This window comes from Pelophylax lessonae (assembly GCF_965119305.1).
Source record: "Pelophylax lessonae genome assembly, chromosome: 5".
NCBI classification, from domain to species: domain Eukaryota; kingdom Metazoa; phylum Chordata; class Amphibia; order Anura; family Ranidae; genus Pelophylax; species Pelophylax lessonae.
The window spans coordinates 227,212,085-227,230,916 of record NC_138772.1 but is presented as its reverse complement, the minus strand read 5'-3'; the positions used below and the strand labels follow the sequence as shown (position 1 = coordinate 227,230,916).

The 18,832-nt window shown below is 40.9% G+C and overlaps 1 protein-coding gene across 2 annotated transcripts in view; it reads right to left on the bottom strand.

Moving 5' to 3' along the window:
* The window catches only part of ADCY1 (adenylate cyclase 1), a gene marked incomplete at its 5' end in the record, with an annotated part of 584,954 nt that overhangs the window by 120,956 nt on the left and 445,166 nt on the right, over nucleotides 1-18,832 (bottom strand). For both annotated transcript variants that reach the window (XM_082257737.1, XM_082257738.1), the window contains 2 exons: nucleotides 2,301-2,495; nucleotides 6,103-6,258. In XM_082257737.1, the coding sequence (XP_082113863.1) occupies nucleotides 2,301-2,495; nucleotides 6,103-6,258 (351 nt within the window). The remainder of the gene's footprint in view (nucleotides 1-2,300; nucleotides 2,496-6,102; nucleotides 6,259-18,832) is intronic.

Here is an 18,832-nt window from a genome sequence, read left to right as displayed (position 1 = left end):
GTGCTTTGACTAAAACAGTTGAGAAACAATGACCTATGCATTGGATTATAGCAGATGAGCAAGGTGGGCGTAGCTCCAGAGGGACATGCTACTGCTAGCTGGTGGATAATCAATCCAGCAAACTGAACAGTGATAATGAGCCTAAGGATTTACAGACAGTTGTTGGTAAACTGGCAGGGGTCAAAAACAAAATAGAAGAAACAAAAGCAATAGTGACGCCCCGTTCACATAGCAGCGACGCTACTTCCCGGGGCGACCTCCGAGGTCGCGGCGCGCTGCTCGCCCCGCGACCTCAGAGCGGCCGGCATGGACTTCATAACATTGAAGTCTATGACGGTCGCTCCGGGTCGCCCCAAAGAAGCTCCGGACCCTTTTTCTAAGTCGGAGCGACTTGTGTCGCTCCTATTAGAACGGGTCCGCAGCTTCCCTATGGCGACCTGTGAGTCGACCAGGTCGCCTCACAGGTTGCCCCAGTGTGAACGGGGACTTAACAGAAAAGCCAGAGGTAATTAGACAGTGGTTCCTCAAGTCAAATGTCAAAACCAAAAAGGAGAACGTATATAGAAGTTAAACGTCTTGTCAGGCCAAGTAAGGACAGCAAGAATATCAACTATGAAACCGCACAAGACAGCCTCAAACAAACATGTTATAACCACCTCGGCTCTCACACCTGTTAATCCCTTAGTGGACCAGACCACATTTTCGCATTTCTGCTATGTGTCTGTTCATGAGTCTATAACTTTGTAATTACTTATGATAAAGAATTGATACATATATTGTTTTTAGGGGGACAAACGGGGCTTTCTTGTGACCCTAAAGTCCCCTGAGAATTGTTTTAATTTATTTGAATGTTAAAGGGAAACATACATTATATACTGCTGCTTTTTTATGCATTTCATTTTTCTCATAATGCATCAGTAAGTTCCTTTTCTTAAAGTTCAGGGGAGGGAGGAGGAGGGGAGATCGAAGTCATCCCAGGCAGGACATCTGCCTCCTAAGGTAAAGATGCCATCTGTCTCCCGCTGGGGGGGTTGGTGTGTTCCCTGCACTCTTGTCTGTCTCCGGGGGGCGGGTGTCATTTGGTTTGGCGCCCCTACCCCCCCTTGAATTATCAAGCACCAGCTGCCATTGCTGTGTTTGCAAATTAGAAGTCCTTAGGACTCATAGAGTAGTGTTGGCAAACTCTCTCCTTGCTAATTATATTCAAAAGTGCAAGCTGTAGCTTTACTACACACAAGCCTTATCTTATTAAGTCAAATGGGTAATTCTTAATTGTATGCTGTCATAGGATATAAGGTTTAAAAATACTAAAGCTGGATTTAATTGTTATTATCAGTAACAGCGGGAAAAATCTTAGGTATTTAAAAACAAGATCAATAGTGTTTGTCTGATCAACCAATTAGCCTTTTCTATATCCTAATGAAGAGAATGGCTATATCAGGGGTGATTAAACAGTTTAAAACAATGAAAGGAATGATCTAAGGCATATGTGTCGAACACAAGGCCCGCGGGCCGAATCAGGCCCTCCGGGCCATTTGATGTGGCCCCCGCACCCCTCCTGCAGCTGCAGGAGAGCTCCAGCCCTCCTTTGGTCCTCCTCTAGACCCTGCACTTTCTGCTTCCCAGCAATGCCCCAACTTCTTCCCAGCAGCTGTGCAAAGTAAGGGAGTGTACTATGATGTAAGGGAGGGTGGGGAGCTTTTGACTTCTGATGGTGGGGGGTCTTTTGACATCTGATGTAGGAAGGGGGTGGGGTGCTCTTGATATCTAGTCTTACAGAGTAAATCGGCCCTTTAAGGGCAATCATAATGATGATGCGGCCTGCAAAGAAATTGAGTTTCACACCCCTGATCTAAGGTATAGAGTGCACAGTACAATATATAAGACACGTGGGTACATTTATAGATTGGACATACAGTTTATGCTGAATCAGTGGAGTGTCTATATCCTTGACAAATTCATGAAAACTAGAACTAAGGGGGTTTTTAATCATTACATTTTCTGGTATATCGTCTATTGGATACGTCGTCTGCTTTTGGGATCCAACAAACACTATTCTGACTGGAAAAGAACCAAGTTTGCCTGAAGGTCACACTCTACGCACATTCTTTTCCCATTATTATTATATACAGTATACTTTTATATTGTGACAACACACATTAACCTTAACTTATGCCTCTCCTATGAAATGTTGAACAGGGTTCTCACATAAAAGCAATATCAAAACTGATGCACCTGATGAACACATTACAAGGTCAACAGTAGAAAACAACAAAAATGATTTACATAGACTGACTTACTTTCTGCTCGCGTTCAGATTGCTTATATTTCAAACTTATAAAATTCAAATCTGACATCTCTGAATCAGTCTGTCGTGCTTCAATCAAACGGCTAATGTAACGATTCACACGGGTTCCTGGGGTGTTCTGTATGACATTTGTAGAAAAAGAGGATCGGTTCCTGAGTTTCTCGGAGGCTGTTCGTAAAGCTCTCCTCTAAGTCACATGCAAACAAAAGGAAATATTAATTTAGAAAAAGTAATGGAAATAATACAACAATTATACAATATAATTATTATGTTTTTATTTGTGAAAAGCCTTCAAAGACCTCAGCTTATGCAAGCAAAGTTTCAGTAGGGATGATAGAAAGTCTAGTCTCCTCCATTCTGCTCCTCATCCCCAGATTCTGAATGGAACATGTGTTCAGGATTGTGAACTTGTAATGAGTTTAAATTTTGATGACTACGTTTGATCAGATCACTACTCCGGATCAGTTACCCTTGCAACCATTTGGTTTGAATTTTGATTTCGGATCTGCAGTACACTTAGGTATTCTGCCTAGTTCAGTCTGAATAATCCGCTGTTGCCATTCCAAAGGGTTGCAGTCTGTAAGTTGTCCAGCAACACAATTCCAACCCCACTATCAAAGTATCTTGTAAAAGCCAGGCAGTTGCCTGTGCCTTGGTGAGAGCCTTCTCCCATCTACTGGTGGCACAGGTACACTCTGTGATACACAGTACAATAACAGGAATATTTATGTTCTGCATTGCTTTTGTTTTATAAAAATATTATTTTTTGATTTACTTATGAACAAAGATTAGAAATCTTGGTGCAAGAAGAAAAAAAAAAACATGGAATGTGTTGTGAAAATATCAAGAAATATATGGGTTAATAAAGTGTATATAAAAGCATGTTTTGTATATTGTGTATATTTATCGGTTGTTCTGCATAGGTTGTGGAGGCGTTAGACTCTGTCAGTGTGTGTCCCACTCCCCACTGGGAAGATTTACTCCTATTATTTGTCCTGGCAACCAATGTCTACAAGACACCAAGTAGGAGGAAATACAAAATTTCAGTGTTGCCACCACAGCAGCAGGTGAAGGTAAATTATTCAATGGTGATGAATGTTCTGGTGAATTTCCTTTTCTGGTGCTTTATTCCTTCCCCCACTATATCCAAAACTAAAAAAAAAAATCCAAAACTGTGCAATGCACTAGGCCCTAGGATTCATTTAAAGGGTTAGTTTACCTCTTTAGAAAAAAATGTAAAGGTAAACTAATACTATACAGCCTCCCCACACCCTTGATCCCTACTGTACTTATCTCCGTGTTTCTTCTTCCCCTTTCTGTAGGGCTTCAAGGACAGATCAGAGCAATGCTCTGTACCAGTGCGGACCAATCACAATTACTCTGATCTGTCCCTGCAATCCTGCAGAAAGAAGGTGGAGAAGAGCAGGATTTTAAATTCTCAGACCACAACATCGGCTGCAAGGGCACTGACAGCTCATCGACAGAGAAGTACAACAGGGACCATGGGCAGGAGGGTAAGGTAAATTAAATATATTTTTTAAAATTACACCCCCTTAAGGCTACATTTCCTTGGCCATGCTACCTTAGCTAGTAGCTCTATATGCTATAGCTCTAAACTTGAAGTTAGCAGGTTTCAGAAGCATAATAAATAAGTGATGAACTTTGTTTTGCTTATTACATTTTGCAGACAAAGTTTTTCTACATAGACTGGCGTTTGCAAGCTAAAATCAAAATATGCTTGTGTGTACTGGACCTTAAAGAGCCAAAGTACAACTGCAGTGCTTTGCAGAATACTGGGGTATGTACTGTTGTTTTTCAAAGTTCACATATATATTTGAATAATATTCTGCAAACAACTAACTCAGCAGCTAGTATTGCTGAATACAAATTTCAACTATTATGCTTTGTCAACACTTACAAATTGACTCTGATTTTAAGGAACAATCTCAGGCTGTAAAGATTTGCATATCTCTCAAAAAAGTGCCTGCCTATACCAATTTACAAATATTTGGCCTTGTAATGTCCATCATTTTAATGCTGACCAACTGTTTCATAACTATATAATATACATATTGCCCATTTTTTGCATCTTAATTCACACATCCTTGTTTTTCTATGTTAATACTAATTCAAAACATTTAACACATAAACAAATTATTTTATTTGTATTGAAGGGATTGAAGGGGTGCGTGTGACATATATATATATTTATACACACACAGTACCACCGTATGTATAGTTATTTACATTTGTGATTTTCAGACATATATTAAAAATGGTGATTTCCTTTACTTAAAAAGGCTTTGTGTCACAAAACATACCACTGGGAACACAAAAGTGAGGGCTACACTGACTATTGCTAGGCTGTTTGCATAGAGCATATGTGCCCCTATTTTAACTTTCTCCTTTCCACTAAAAATGAGCACACATTAGCTTGGAGAATACATTTGCATTTGTTCCTGTAATTCAGATTCCCTTTCCTGTAAAATATTGTGTAAAATATTGAAACTAGAAAGTAATTTATGACCAAAGAGCTACAAATACAGTAGATTATCATCCACAATTGACCCTAAGTTATTTGTGATATTGTAACGCCATCTAGAGCATCATAGGAAAATTGCAAACTTGTGCTGAAATACTTAAATAGTATTTGTCTCTATTTAACAGTAGTTTTGTGAAAAAAGACCAACACTATCATTGCGCCTAGAGGAAGACTAGATCTCTTTCCTACACACGTTAGCCCTGAGTCCTAGTCACAGAGTGAAATAAGAACCATGTTGACTATAGTTGACAATTATGAGCCCTTTTTTAATTTGCACTATTAGTACCTATATATATGTTCAATCTGTAGGTCAGATAAACTAGCACAGACTATGTGTAGTTTGTATTGCTATGCATTGAATTTTTTTATTTATATTGAAACAGTAAATGCATGTCTAGTAAAGTTATTTTAATTTCATCTGCCTGTTTTCCTGGAATTTCTGCAATCTATTAAGTGAAAATAATGTGTAGCATTGGACATTATTTTGTGTGAAAAACAATGTATGAAAAAAAGGTGGTATTGGTCATTTCACTACACAATGGTTGTGGATCACATGATGCTCAAACTTAACACTTTCCCTAAATCTAATTGATTTGAATTTAAACTCAGAGTTTGCACATTATTCTGTCAGAAAAAAATTATGAAAAAGTTATTAATACTTTGATTACAAGATGCCCAGGGCAGAACACTTTCCCTGAATCTCCTAATTGATTCAATTCACACTTACCTCTCTTACTAAGAGACTCTAACAAAATTATTGCCTGCATGTTCACTTCTGCGTCTAGCTAGCTTTGCTAGAGTTGATATAATAACTGCGTTGTGGAAGATTATAACAGCACTGTGATGGGTACACGGAAATTACAAACACTGTGCTCTGCAATGCTACTTGATAGGAGATTGGTGTGTGCGTGTGTGCATGTATATACAGAAAAAAATATATATATATTTATACTTTATATGATATATTTATATATCATACCTACTTGTGTATGTGCATATGATTATGCATGCACTCATTGGCTCCCAAACGTTTTAATTACTTTTGGACTGCAGGGTCAGAAACCTAGAGTGCCATATATGTAAAGACTTGAATTCATATAGTTAAAGTTTTGCACTAAGAGTCTGCAGATATTTTATGCAATTGGGACAAGCTCTCATATACTTTTACTGAAAGGAAACTAGCAGTCTGTTATTCTATTCACCTCATTTGTACATACATTTATATGGAAATACAAATAGTAAAGTTAATTACCTTATCATCATCCTCACAAGTCATTACATTTGAAAATGGGATTTCTGCTTTAAACATTTTACGACAATGCATGAGTTGAACTAAAAGATAGCAGACGGTCTTGAATTTCATCCTTTTGGCAGGCTTTATGTCAGACAGAATCAGTCCTGGAAATATCTAGAAAAATAAGACAGAAAAAAAAAAAAAAAAACAACATTAGCAATATACAATTTTATCAGAACTATGCAATTAGATGAGAGTAAAAGGGTACATTTTACTGTTTAAGTGAATTTTTGCTATTATTATTTTTTGGGAATTTGTATTTTAAAAATATTCATCATTAGATTGTACAACTGAACATAAAATTATAACAAGTTCAATTTACATTTCGGCTTGAATCTAACGTCAGACCTAAAATGATGCATTAAAGTGACTGTAAAGTAAAAATGACAAATATGGTATACTTACCTCCTCTGTGCAGTTGGTTTTGCACAGAGCGGCCCGAATCATCCACTTCTTGGGTCCCTCTTCTGTGCTCCTGGTCCCTCCCTCCTGTTGAGTGTCCCTACAGCAAGCAGCTTGCTGTGGGGGGCGCCCACACCAAATTACAGATCCCTGTGTCCATTAAGACACGGAGACGCAACCCGGCCCCACCCACTCTCTCTGATTGGCTGACTGTCTTTTATTGACAGAAATGGGAGCCAATTGCGCCACACTGCTGCCTTAGCAAATAAGGAGGGGATTCCCGGGCAGCTGAGAAACTCCTTCAACATTGATGGATAACGATGGGTACAGGTATAAGGGGGGTGAGGGGGCTGCTGCACACAGAAGGTTTTTTTTTTTTTTATTATTCTAATGCATAGAATGCATTAAGATAAAAAAAAAACTTTCTGCCTTCTGTGACTTCCTAAATGCTTTTCTGAAAACGATAATCCCTTTAAGGGGATAGACAAGCACTTTTAAAATGAAACCACGTCAATGGTTGGTTCAAATTTTCCTTTTTTGGGTTTTCATAAAATAGACCAGGCCAAATGCTACCTCAGATTTTGTATCATCTACACTTTTCTCCTATGGCTAGTGAACTTATGGTGATTCACATAATTATATATTATATATACACATATATATATATATATTATATATATATATACATATATATATATATTTATTTATATATGTATATTAGAGCTGCCAAAGATATGGGTTGGAATTGGATTGTGAAATGTGTAGTCAGCATAATCCCTTTGTAAACACAAAACATCAAATACTCGAAGGAGTCTGATGTGTCAGAGAGTTGTCAATATAAATCTAAACAAGCATAGAAAAAGAAGACAGCTGAGGAGATCAACATTTTAAATGTGTCCATTGGATTCTAGGAGTAGATGGCAGAGGGCACCAATAAAATTATCCAGGATATATTAAAAGCTGAACTTCTGCCAGAGTTTCAAGTGAGTTCTCAATGCATAGTGCTGAGCCCAGATCAGGAGCAATTGCTAAGACCAGCACACATTGATTCAAAGACATCCACCTGAATGTTAAAAAGAGAAATTGCAATTTTCTTTTTCACTGAAAAATTCAGCCCCAAGAAAAAAAGGAGCAAAAAAACCCTTCTGGGATTTGCCCTGCAATAGTGACAGATCCCTAGCACACACATGGCTCACTCAGCAGTGACCATAGGCTAAGAGAGACATAATTTTATCATTGTCAATACCCCAACTACACATTGAATATATGTTGCAAAACACTCTTGGTACCCCTGTGTTTAGGCTTACTACCTGGCCAAGCAAGGAAATCTACTGAAAACATAGAAGAAAATGATAAAGATTTCTCAATGATACAGTCTGAAAGGCTCCAGCAATTGTAAGTGGTGAAAGGTGTTTTTCCAGAAAAAAAAAGAAGGCACAGCCAGCAAGTCATGCTGTGCAAAAGCTGATGGTCCAGATGCAGGAGATAGATGCTATTGCCCGTGGCAACGCAGGTGAAATCTGTGCTGTTGACTTCATACAACCTATGCGGCCTATAGATAATATTCTGTTCTACTGATGAAGTTCCATGTGACTTACCATTTGATGGACTGAGGCTGGGATGATTATGACTTATGCAAAATGGAGATTTTGCTTAGAGAGGAGATAGATCATGGCTGGGAACACTGGCAAGGCTCCATTAAAGGAAGACCATCTCTCCTAGTAAATGGAGAAAGTACCTCTATAGGAGACCTAAGCTGTATCTGTGAGTGGGAGCCTGTTGTTTCTATATGTTCTGTGGCTCTAGATGCTGTACCAGGTAACCGGAAGGGGCCGAGGTCTAGGATTACCTGCCTTGATGTTTGTGCAAAAGTGTTTGCTCTCACTCTTGACAATGGAAAGGAAACATCTGTTCTGCATGTAGAGGTGCCAGAGAGCACAGGAAGCCTGTTGTATCACCATATGATCACTTGGGGGAAGTAACCAGACTCGACCCTTTGTAAGCCAAGGAAGTTGATGACACCTACTTTGGTGGTGGGTAAGACTACCTTTGCTGTGGTGAATGGTGGGACTGCTACTATATTATTAAATATAAATGGTTATGAGACTGTCAATTGTGGGGGTGACCCCAGTTGGTAGGCACACTCTTGATGTACAATTCGGGCTCCACAGCTATCACCAGACCTCGTCCACTGGGCCACTTTAACATATACCAGGTTCTCCCTCCTCAATAGCGGTCTAGAGGCATCCAACCCCATACACGTTTTAGCTCATAAAAAGCAACGATAACAGCCTCATGGAGTAGTTTTAAAAATTCAACTTTTTTTTAGATAGGGATATAATCTCACATAGTAATAGAAGAGACATGCATATGGAAAAAACACAACAAGACGGCTGCTGTTCTCAGCGTGATGACATCACACTTCACATAACTCCGCCCTATGCGTTTCATCATATGGTGACATTGTCATGGGCTAGTGAACATCATTACACTATAAATGGTGTCCTTCCAGAAGGGTGGCTCCATGCTCTGCCATATGCACTCCAAAGACCGGAACCAACATAACTTGCTGGAACCAGAAGTGGCTAAAAAACATATGCATTCCAAAGACTGGATGTGCAAATTAAATTGATCAACTTCCAGTTTGGCCTCCAATCTGCACAGTCCCACATTATCAGAGCTAATTAAAACTGGAAAACACCCCGGTTTTAAATATTCTAAAAAAAGGAAGCAATATAACTAATAAAAAATATAAAATAGTTACTCATAATCTCAACTCTATAAAATAAATACAAACAAAATTCGCACCACAAGTTAAATATTATTATCTTGAGGGCAATAAATTTAATACAAGATTCAAGTACTTAAAACTGTAGAACTGATAACATTTTATATAATGTACAATAATCTCTATAGTGTTTTAAACAATATGAAAATTTACATAAGGCAGAATCAAATTTTAGAAACTATGTCACACAGACATCTTGAAAATTATTCAAATATGAATCTTCTTGATGGGTGCAATTATGTTTTTCCTTATAAACTGGCTTTTATGTTCTAATCCTAACCATGTTAGATTTGGCAACTGTCCAGACTAATAAACCCTTTACAATTAGTGTTCTTGCCGACCACCCACAGTATATATATACAGTACGTCATTACTTTGACGATTAATACTGGGGTTATGGAAGCAGCTAGCTGCCATAACCGCAGTATCATTTTTTTCTGTGGCCAATTCAGCATCTGCTAGAAGTGATCCTGGAGGCAGATTCATCACGGGATCACTTTTAGGGGCGTCAGGAGAGGTGACTCCCCCCTCCCACCGCTTTACGTAAACCCGGAAGCGATCCGATCCAGCTAATGGCTAGGCAGGAAGACGAATGAGGGCAAGATGGCCCCCACTTGGCTTTATGCTCTTAGAGGACCAGAGCGATCTCTAACATCACTTTCGGTTCTCAGGCATGAAGAAATTATTATTTTTTTTTTTTTTTTTTAGTCAAAGTATCACTTTTCTTTTTGCTTTTGCTTTTAGGGGTAAATGAGAGATCTTTTTTTAACTCAAATCTCTCAATAAAGAGGACCGGTCATGCTTATTTCTATTACAAGGGATGTTTACATAAAAATAAAAAGTAGAACTAAAAAGTAAAAAAAAAAATAAGAAAAAAAATTTAAAGTGCCCCATCCCTCCCTGCTCACGCCATATGTAAACGGTGTTCAAACCACAAATGTGAGGTATCGATAGGAGATTTTTAAGTACCCTAGTTTGTTGCCATTACACTTTTAAAACATGACAGGTTAGCTATCTATTTCCTTGGCTTAACATCATCTTCCACATTATACAAAAAAAATTGGGGTTACTATTGTGTTTTTTTTTAAATTCATTAAAGTGTATTTGTTTCCAAAAAAAAAAAAATTACGATTGAAAGACGGCTGCGAAAATGCAGTGTCACATAAAATATTACAAAAATCGCCATATTTATTCTCCTAGGGCCTCTGCTAAAATATATATATATATATATATATATATATATATATATATATATATACCGTATTTATCAGCGTATAACACGCACAAGCGTATAACACGCACCTTCACTTTAAGAGGGAAGTTTCAGGAAAAAAACATTTTAAATATTTAAAAATAACAGTATACTGCCCCTTTCATTAAACAGCCCCCCTATACATTTCACAGATCCCCCCAATGCACAGTACATACCCCCTTTTATTTCAAAGCCCCCTTTACATTGCACAGCCCCCCTGCACTCACAGGAAACCCCCAGTCTCCCGGGACAGCCCTGCAAGCGTTCTCTAAAGTAAAAAAAAAATCACTACCAGACCCTTTTCATAGATGTTTCCTTTGTGTCACTGTTATTGTAAGCCGATGCCTTTAAATACCTCAGTAGCTCCGTTCGTACATGGCCGGTCATGTGACTGCTTTCCTCTGACGTGTAATGGACTGTCATGTGATCGCTCTCCTCCACCAATCTGAAATTACACTCAGAGGAGGAGGAGGGGCGGGAGGAGGAGAGCAGCCAGCACGAACAAAGCTAGCAAGGTATTTAGAGGCAGCATTTTTCAAAGACATAATGTCGGAACGATCTATAAAAAAGGGCATGATTTTTTCTTAACTGCAGAGTACGCTGGCAGGGCTGTCCCAGGGCCAGGAGAGGAGGGGCAGCCAGCCTGACACCACTCCAATGTGTGGATACCCGGGGAGGACTGCCCGATCCCCGCCCCCCCCCCTCCTGGAAAAAAAATATCGGTGTATAACACGCACCCACTGTTTGCACTATATTTTCAGGGGGAAAAAGTGCGTGTTATACGCCGATAAATATGGTATATATAATGTTTGGGGGTTCTAAGTAATTTTCTAGCAAAAAATACTAATTTTAACGTCTAATCAAAAAGTTCCTGAAAAAAAAAAGGCCTGGTCAGAAAGTGGTAAAAATATAGAATATAGTAGTATCATAATCCCTAAATCTAGAACATGTATCTCCTGTTTACTGGCTTCATTTTGTAGGATGATTCCCCTATCATTATTATTCAGATCTTGAATGAAGCTATTAAGCAACTTTAGATTGCCATTTCACAGGAAGTGGACATCATCTATACCTTCTCCACAGGATACGCTTAGATCTGCATTCTGTGAAGAGGATGTCCTCCTCCCATTTGGCCATGAATAAATTGCCCATACTAGGCAAAAATGTTTTGCCCATTCCGACGCCTCGGTTTTGTAGATAATAAAATCCTCCAAACCAAAAGTAGTTGTGTCTCATTGAAAAATCCAACAATTGAAGCACAAAGACCCTCTGGATAGAAGGAAGCACTTCATCTTGCCATAGAAAAAAAATGAACCACTTCAAACCAATGTTAATAGGATATAATGGCGTAAATGGGTGCCACATAAGCTGTGGCTAAAATGTAGCTATACTTCCTTCATACATTTTTTAATATGAAGAGAACCTAAGTTGTATCCTTTAAAATAAGATGGTGTTTGAATTACAAGTGGTTGAAGGAACTCATTTACTGTATATATCTTTCCCCACTAGAGGTAACAGCCTCAGTGTCACTAATTATTGGTCAACCTGGGGGATAGAATCCTTATGTACTTTAGGCAAATATACCTGCCTTCTTTTTAGATCTGATCAGCATCCCCCCTCAGGTGCCTCTTTTATTTTGATACTTCTTTTTACACTTTGCCTTTCTCGAGGAAAACAAGTGGGCCTGTAATCTCCTCTATAATTATGGGCAGAATAATTTCTCCCAATTTCCCACAGATCCTCTATGGCAGGGATCCTCAAACTACGGCCCTCCAGCTGTTGCAGAACTACACATCCCATGAGGCATTGTAAAACTCTGACATTCACAGACATGGCTAGGCAGAATGGGAATTGTAGTTCCTGAACAACTGGAGGGCCATAGTTTGAAGACCCCTGCTCTATGGGGTAGGGAGGATGTGTTCATAGGATGATGTGTAATATAATGTTCATTCCCTTCTAATAGTTCCTCCTCTCTTGCAAGGGGTGCGTACCTATTTTAAACAGCTAATTCATTTACCGTAATTTCTATAGCTATCTGATTGTTCCCTGAAGGCTTTTCTACATGTTTTCTAGTATCACCATTTCCATATACAGTACCCGTTTCACTAATCCCCTTCTGGGTGTCTCGACCCTTTTTTTTAATAAATGCTGTATTTTTAATACTATCTTATCTTGGTGTTTTATAACTTAAAACGTGTAGGGGAGTTGGATGCCTCTAGACTGCTATTGAGGAGGAAGAATCTGGTATATAGTAAAATGGCTCAGCTGAACCTGTGTGAGTGCAGGAGGTCTGGTTAAGATGTGGAGTCTGTTAGCTATACTAAACGAGGCTTCTGTGGGTAACCATGAGGGAGGGGGGGTCTGCAGAGCAGGCGGTAGTTAAATGCACATGGGCTTCTGCAGAGGTTAACCCTCTCAACACAGAAGGACCAAGTGGGGGCGAGTGCGCAGCAGGAGTTTTGCCCATGACCCATAAAATAAAGACATGGAACAGCTAATTGACCCAGAGCCTGAGAGGCTAATGGTGAATCCCTAATCTGGCAGCGCTCTGGGAGAACACCAGGTTATTGTATGGGGTGCCTCCAGCAGAGTGGAAGTGCCATTTAGAAACCACCTCTAGGACGTCAGTAAATTTGTCTCTCCACATTACCAACAACAAGGACCCTAGGAAGGTCTTAGATGTGAAATCAGGGGTACCTTTTTATGAGGGACATACTGGGAGAAATATTCAAACTCTGAAATGTACAGCCAGTGTATACCTTGCTGTCTCCTCCTCAGTTGGAAAAGTTAATACTGCAGAGTACTGCTACTTGCAGTAGGGTTATACAGGCTGTACTGCACAAAGATGGCCGATATGGGAATTCTGTGGTACAATGTTTGTCAGTAATGTTGAAAATTGCCTCACAGTGCATTGCCAGGTTGTTTCCTAGTAGTGTTGTGTATGAGTGGCACTGTGGAGGACAGGGTTATTGGTTAAAGTACTAAAGGACTCGGGAGTGTTTAAAGAGATTGGGGCCACCAATCTGAAAATAAGTTACATGGAAAAATTTCAGTTGCTTGTGGAGTGTAACAGGCAGCATGAAACTTTGTGATGGTCCCATGGGGAACCGCTTGTCTGTGTGTGGTCCCGCCTCAGACAGTGTCCTAACAAACACTGGGAAAAGAGGTGTTGATTACATTGACAATAATGAGGTGTGCAGTCACTTGTGGAATATTATGGTTGATGATATACAGAAAAATGTGTTGCTAATCTCTGATGCTTTGGTTATCAAGGACATCTGGGAAGGGGTTGCTAACCCTAAAAGACAGATTAAAGTGGTTGAGGTTGGTACCAGAAATAAAAGGGGTGGTCTATTTACAGATACAGGAGAAGAATGCCCTCCTCAGATTCATGACAGTAGTTTTGGGGTCAGAAAAGTTAGAAAAATTAGAATACATTAAGAAAGTGAAAGTATGCCCAGGACCCCAAGGCCAAAAGTTGAAGGGTTGGTAGATGGACCAGTAGGGCCCCGTTAAGATTGCAGAAAAAGTGCACACCATAAGACTTGGGAAAGTCCAATTAAACCCCATAGATCAGAGTTCCCCTTTAAAAGTAAAAAGGAAAGTGGTGAGAAGCAGAAAGGGACTGGATTAGGTGGTTTCTGGCACAGAGATGCCAAAGTAAGGGGATTGTGTGTTCTGCCCTCTTGTGCAAAACAAGAGTGTGTGTATGTGTGTGTATGGGGGGGGGGGAGGGGGTATGTAACAGTGTGAGACTCTGCCACTGTGAAGACAAAGGAAAAAATTAAAAAAGGGGTTCTCAAGGATACAATTTAGGGCCCTCCAGGGTGTCAGATCTGAGAAGAGAAAGGTGGTTTTTCATCTTTCTCTGGGTTCTGTAATTCCTGGATGATGATCTCAAGCTTTGAAGAGCTTTGGGTGGGAAGAAGCCCTCAATTCAATGCCCAGGTCTTGCTGAAGCAGGGTGGTTGGGCAGGTGTTCACAGACATAATAAGTTAGGACCTAACAATGGTTTGGGGCTCCACTCAAATGACTCCAACCTTCCTCAGAGGTCAATGAAGCTGCATGGGGGCAGCCAGAGCATGTATGTCTGTACAGTGCAGGTTCGGTCAGTGATAGAGCAGCAGGGAGCTGCAAGAGAGGGATTCTAAGGAGCGGTGTTAGCTGGTCTGGAGGACCAAGACAAAAAGAGAGAGCCAGGAGACAGAACATTCATGTTGATGGGGAAACCCCTACATCGACAACTGATTTCTGTGTTACCTTCTACATTCTTTTAAATAAGAGTGGGTCAGCAATCCCTGAAACAGCATTTCCGGAGCGGACTGAACTTACTGGCAGGAACTTGAACAGATGGGTTGGGGTGCTGCTATCCCACCTAAAAACACAACTTTGAGTAACATAGTAGTATAGAAGTCTCAGGATGCTGTAGTCCAAAACTTGACTATAACTCAATCCCAGATTTCTTGTATTCAAACAATTCTCTTTTCACAGTAATGTGAAGAATACAAATCTCACAGAGGATGAACTGTGACATAAATTTCAATTACAGCACATTCACCCTAGTCTGGTTTCACCTCTTTGGTCTGGCAACAATACATGAAGCAGTTCACAATTCAATAGTCCTAACACAGTCAATGCTGTTTTAGATTGGCTGGTACAGGAACTCTACACACATCAAGTCTTCACATAATCCAGTTAATTGGCCAATCAAAAGTTTTGGATTTTTTGCCTAATCCTATTTGGCATATTTTAGCAAGTCCATATCTGATAACAAACCCTGTAGATTATTGGTAGCAAGTCCTCATGCTACTCACCCAACTCCATTCTACTGTCCCACAATAAATTTGCCCATATCCGAGATTCACAATTCTACATTTTGGAGGGGATCTACTTAAACAGGAGCATTCAGAATCTGGTCCAGCTGCGCATGGTCGCCAATCAGCATCTAACTTCAGCTCCTTCAATTAACCACTTAAGCCCCGGAAGATTTTACCCCCTTCCTGACCAGGGGGTATTTTGCGATTCGGCACTGCGTGACTTTAACGGACAATTGCGCGGTCGTGCGACGCTGTACCTAAACGAATTTGACGTCCTTTTTTTCCCACAAACAGAGCTTTCTTGCTTTCTTTTGGTGGTATTTGATCACCTCTGCGATTTTTTGATCATGTGCTATAAACAAAAAAAAGCATCAATTTTGCAAAAATAACAATATTTTTCATATATTTTATATGAAGTCCCCCCCAAAAAAAAAGTAAAAATCTATTTTTTTTAACATTTTCGGCCAATTTGTTTTATGCTACATATGTTTGGTAAAAAAAAAATCGCAAAAAGCGTATTTTGATGGGTTTGCGCAAAAGTTATCACGTTTACTAACAAAGGGAAAGATTTTTGTCATTTTTGTTGGGTTTTTTTTTAACGCGTAATGGCGGCGATCTGCGATTTTTTTTGCGGGACTGCGACATTGGGGCGGACAGATCGGACCCTTGACTGACATTTTTGACACTTTTGGGGTTACCAGTGACATTACTACAGTAATCAGTGCTATACATATGCACTGTTACTGTAAAATGACACTGGTAGTGAAGGGGTTAACTTTTTTTGAGAGGGAGGGGTGGTGTGTGTTCCTAGGGGCGTGATTCTAACTGTGATTGGCTGTGGCTTGAGATGTATGAACAGTGATCAACGGTCCTACATAGTAGAACCGTATGATCACTATTCCTACACAGGGGAGAATGACAGGCAGCTTGTTTACATCAGCCACCTGCCTTTCTCCCGCTGTCACGGGCGATCGTGAGTGCCCGGCGGACATCGGGTCCGCCGGGCACACGCGCGGGGGGGTCCGTGACTGAGCGGGAGCTGGATTGCTCACCTTGGGATCCCCCTGGGTTACCATTAGCAACTGCAGCATGCACAATTTAACTCTTTACTCTCCAGGTCAGTCAATGAAAAGCCTAGGGGATGTCATTTTTTTTTTTTTTTTTGTGGTTTTATTTAAATTAGGGATGGGAGAAGGGAAGAGTGGGATACTCCAACTTTAACTATTAACAATAGGTGAGGACTCCTGTCTGAAGATGCAGCTAGGCTGCTGATTCACCTTGAATTTAGGATTACTTATTAGGATGAATTATCTTCGGGATACTCACCTAGTACCCACTTTCACTCGACCTGCTGACACCCATCCTCTGACTATCCTACACTGGGATGCCCCCCCCCTCAGGTCAGGCCCCTAGACACGGTCCCCTGTACTCATGATAGTGTTTTTCGAGGGTCTCCAGTGTCTCTACCCCCTCAGTCAACTCTCATGGACCTCTGGGTTCAGCTCCTTCCTTCCTGGTCCCCAGGCCGACTACCTGTGACCGCGTGCCACTGCTACAGAGGAGGAGGCAGCCGCCACCCTCCCTCCACGACTCTGCTCACCAGCCAAAGACCCCTCAGCACATGTGCTCCTGGATATTATACCACACCCCACAATGCACCGAGACAATCAGTCTGTGCCTATCACTGGGGCTGTATCAAAGTCTGTGTACCCATTGGTCATATTTCCTCCACTGTCCAATATTCCTCCCTATTGGACCAGTATGAAACACTCCCTAGACCAGATGAATCACACACTGAGAACCATGAGGAGACCTAACTCACAGATCCTGCTCTCTGGTAGGCAGAAAGCAATATAGATTTGCCTGCTCCTCTGATAGGCAGACAGAGCCAAAAACTATACTCTCTCACTAGCACCTACCTAGGAGGGTGCTACATATAGATACATTGTGGGTACAGTAAAAGGTATAGGATAAATGTCTTACCAGTTTATTGGTTTTTAGTTTTTAATTGCTAGCACAGTAGAACATTAATATCACGGCATTTGCTGCTGAGTACTGCTGCTATTTGTGTGAAAGTAGTGGTCTCTATGCAGTGGTCCAATGTGCACACTGCTGAGTCAAAGTTACAAAGTTGTAATCTGAGGGGAGCATGAGGTTTGCTGACTGGGAAACTCTAGATCTGACTCAATGGGTAGAGGCATCCAAATGCTAAAGAAATAACTCTGTTTCTACACAGATAGCAGCAGTCCTTTTCTTGAAGTTATGCTAAGACACCCACATTTTAATGGCCTTGGGAAACCACAAAAAACAATGAGACAAGGAGGACATTTATTAAATACATTTTCTGCACTTTCAGTGCCAGTTCACACCTCCTCATCAAAAATGCATGGATAGTAGATTATATGGTTTTCAATGGCATAGTTCACACCAGTGTGGTCAGTTCCAGTACCAGAAAACATAGAACATGCTGAATTGTTTCTGCACTGAACTGTACTGGAACGCGGTAAAATGCATCAAAATCGCACAGGAACACACCTAAATGCACCAAAAACCCACTAGAACACACATGTCCTTATTTAACCTCCAGTCCTCGTACCCGCGCTATAGCTGAAAGACAGCTACAGTGTGGGCCCTAACTGTCGGGACCGCGTCCATGTACGACCTTCCGAAAACCGGCTCCCAGCGCGTGCACATCGGGGAAAATCTGTGTTGGCCCTGTCCCTTGGACACAGCCAATCACAGATCGTGGTAAATGGCCAATCACAGCTGCCATTTACTACGTGATCAGCGTGTCCAATGAAAGATGATCTCAAATGAAAACATATGAGATCATTTCTCATTGACAGCTCTCCTTCCTCACACGGAAACCATGTGTGAGGAGGGAGAGCTTCTGTGCTGCAGAGTGAGTGATCTTCAGTCATTTACCTAGCAAATATAGTGCCCAAACAGTGCCCATCAGTGTCACAGTGCCAATCAGTGTCACAGTGCCCATTGGTGTCGCAGAGCCCATCGGTGTCACAGTGCCTATCTGTGACACAGTGCCATTAGTCATTAGTGCCACAGTGTTACCCTGCCATCAGTGCCACAGTGCCCATAAGTGCCATCAGTGCCCACGGTGCCATCAGCGCCACAGTGCCCATCAGTGCCCACAGTGTCATAAGGCATTAGTGCCACAGTGTCACTGTGTCATAAGTGCTATCAGTGTCATGTGTCAACAGTGTCACTGTGTCATCGGTGCCCACAGTGCCTACATGTAATCAGTGCTATCAGTGTTATCAGTGCTATCAGTTTTATCAGTGCTGCAGTGTCATCAGTGCCATCAGTGTCACTGTGCCATCATTGTCACCATGTAATCAGTGCCATCAGTGTCACTGTGCCAGTGCCCATCAGTGTCCACAGTGCCATCAGTTATCAGTGTCATCAGTGCC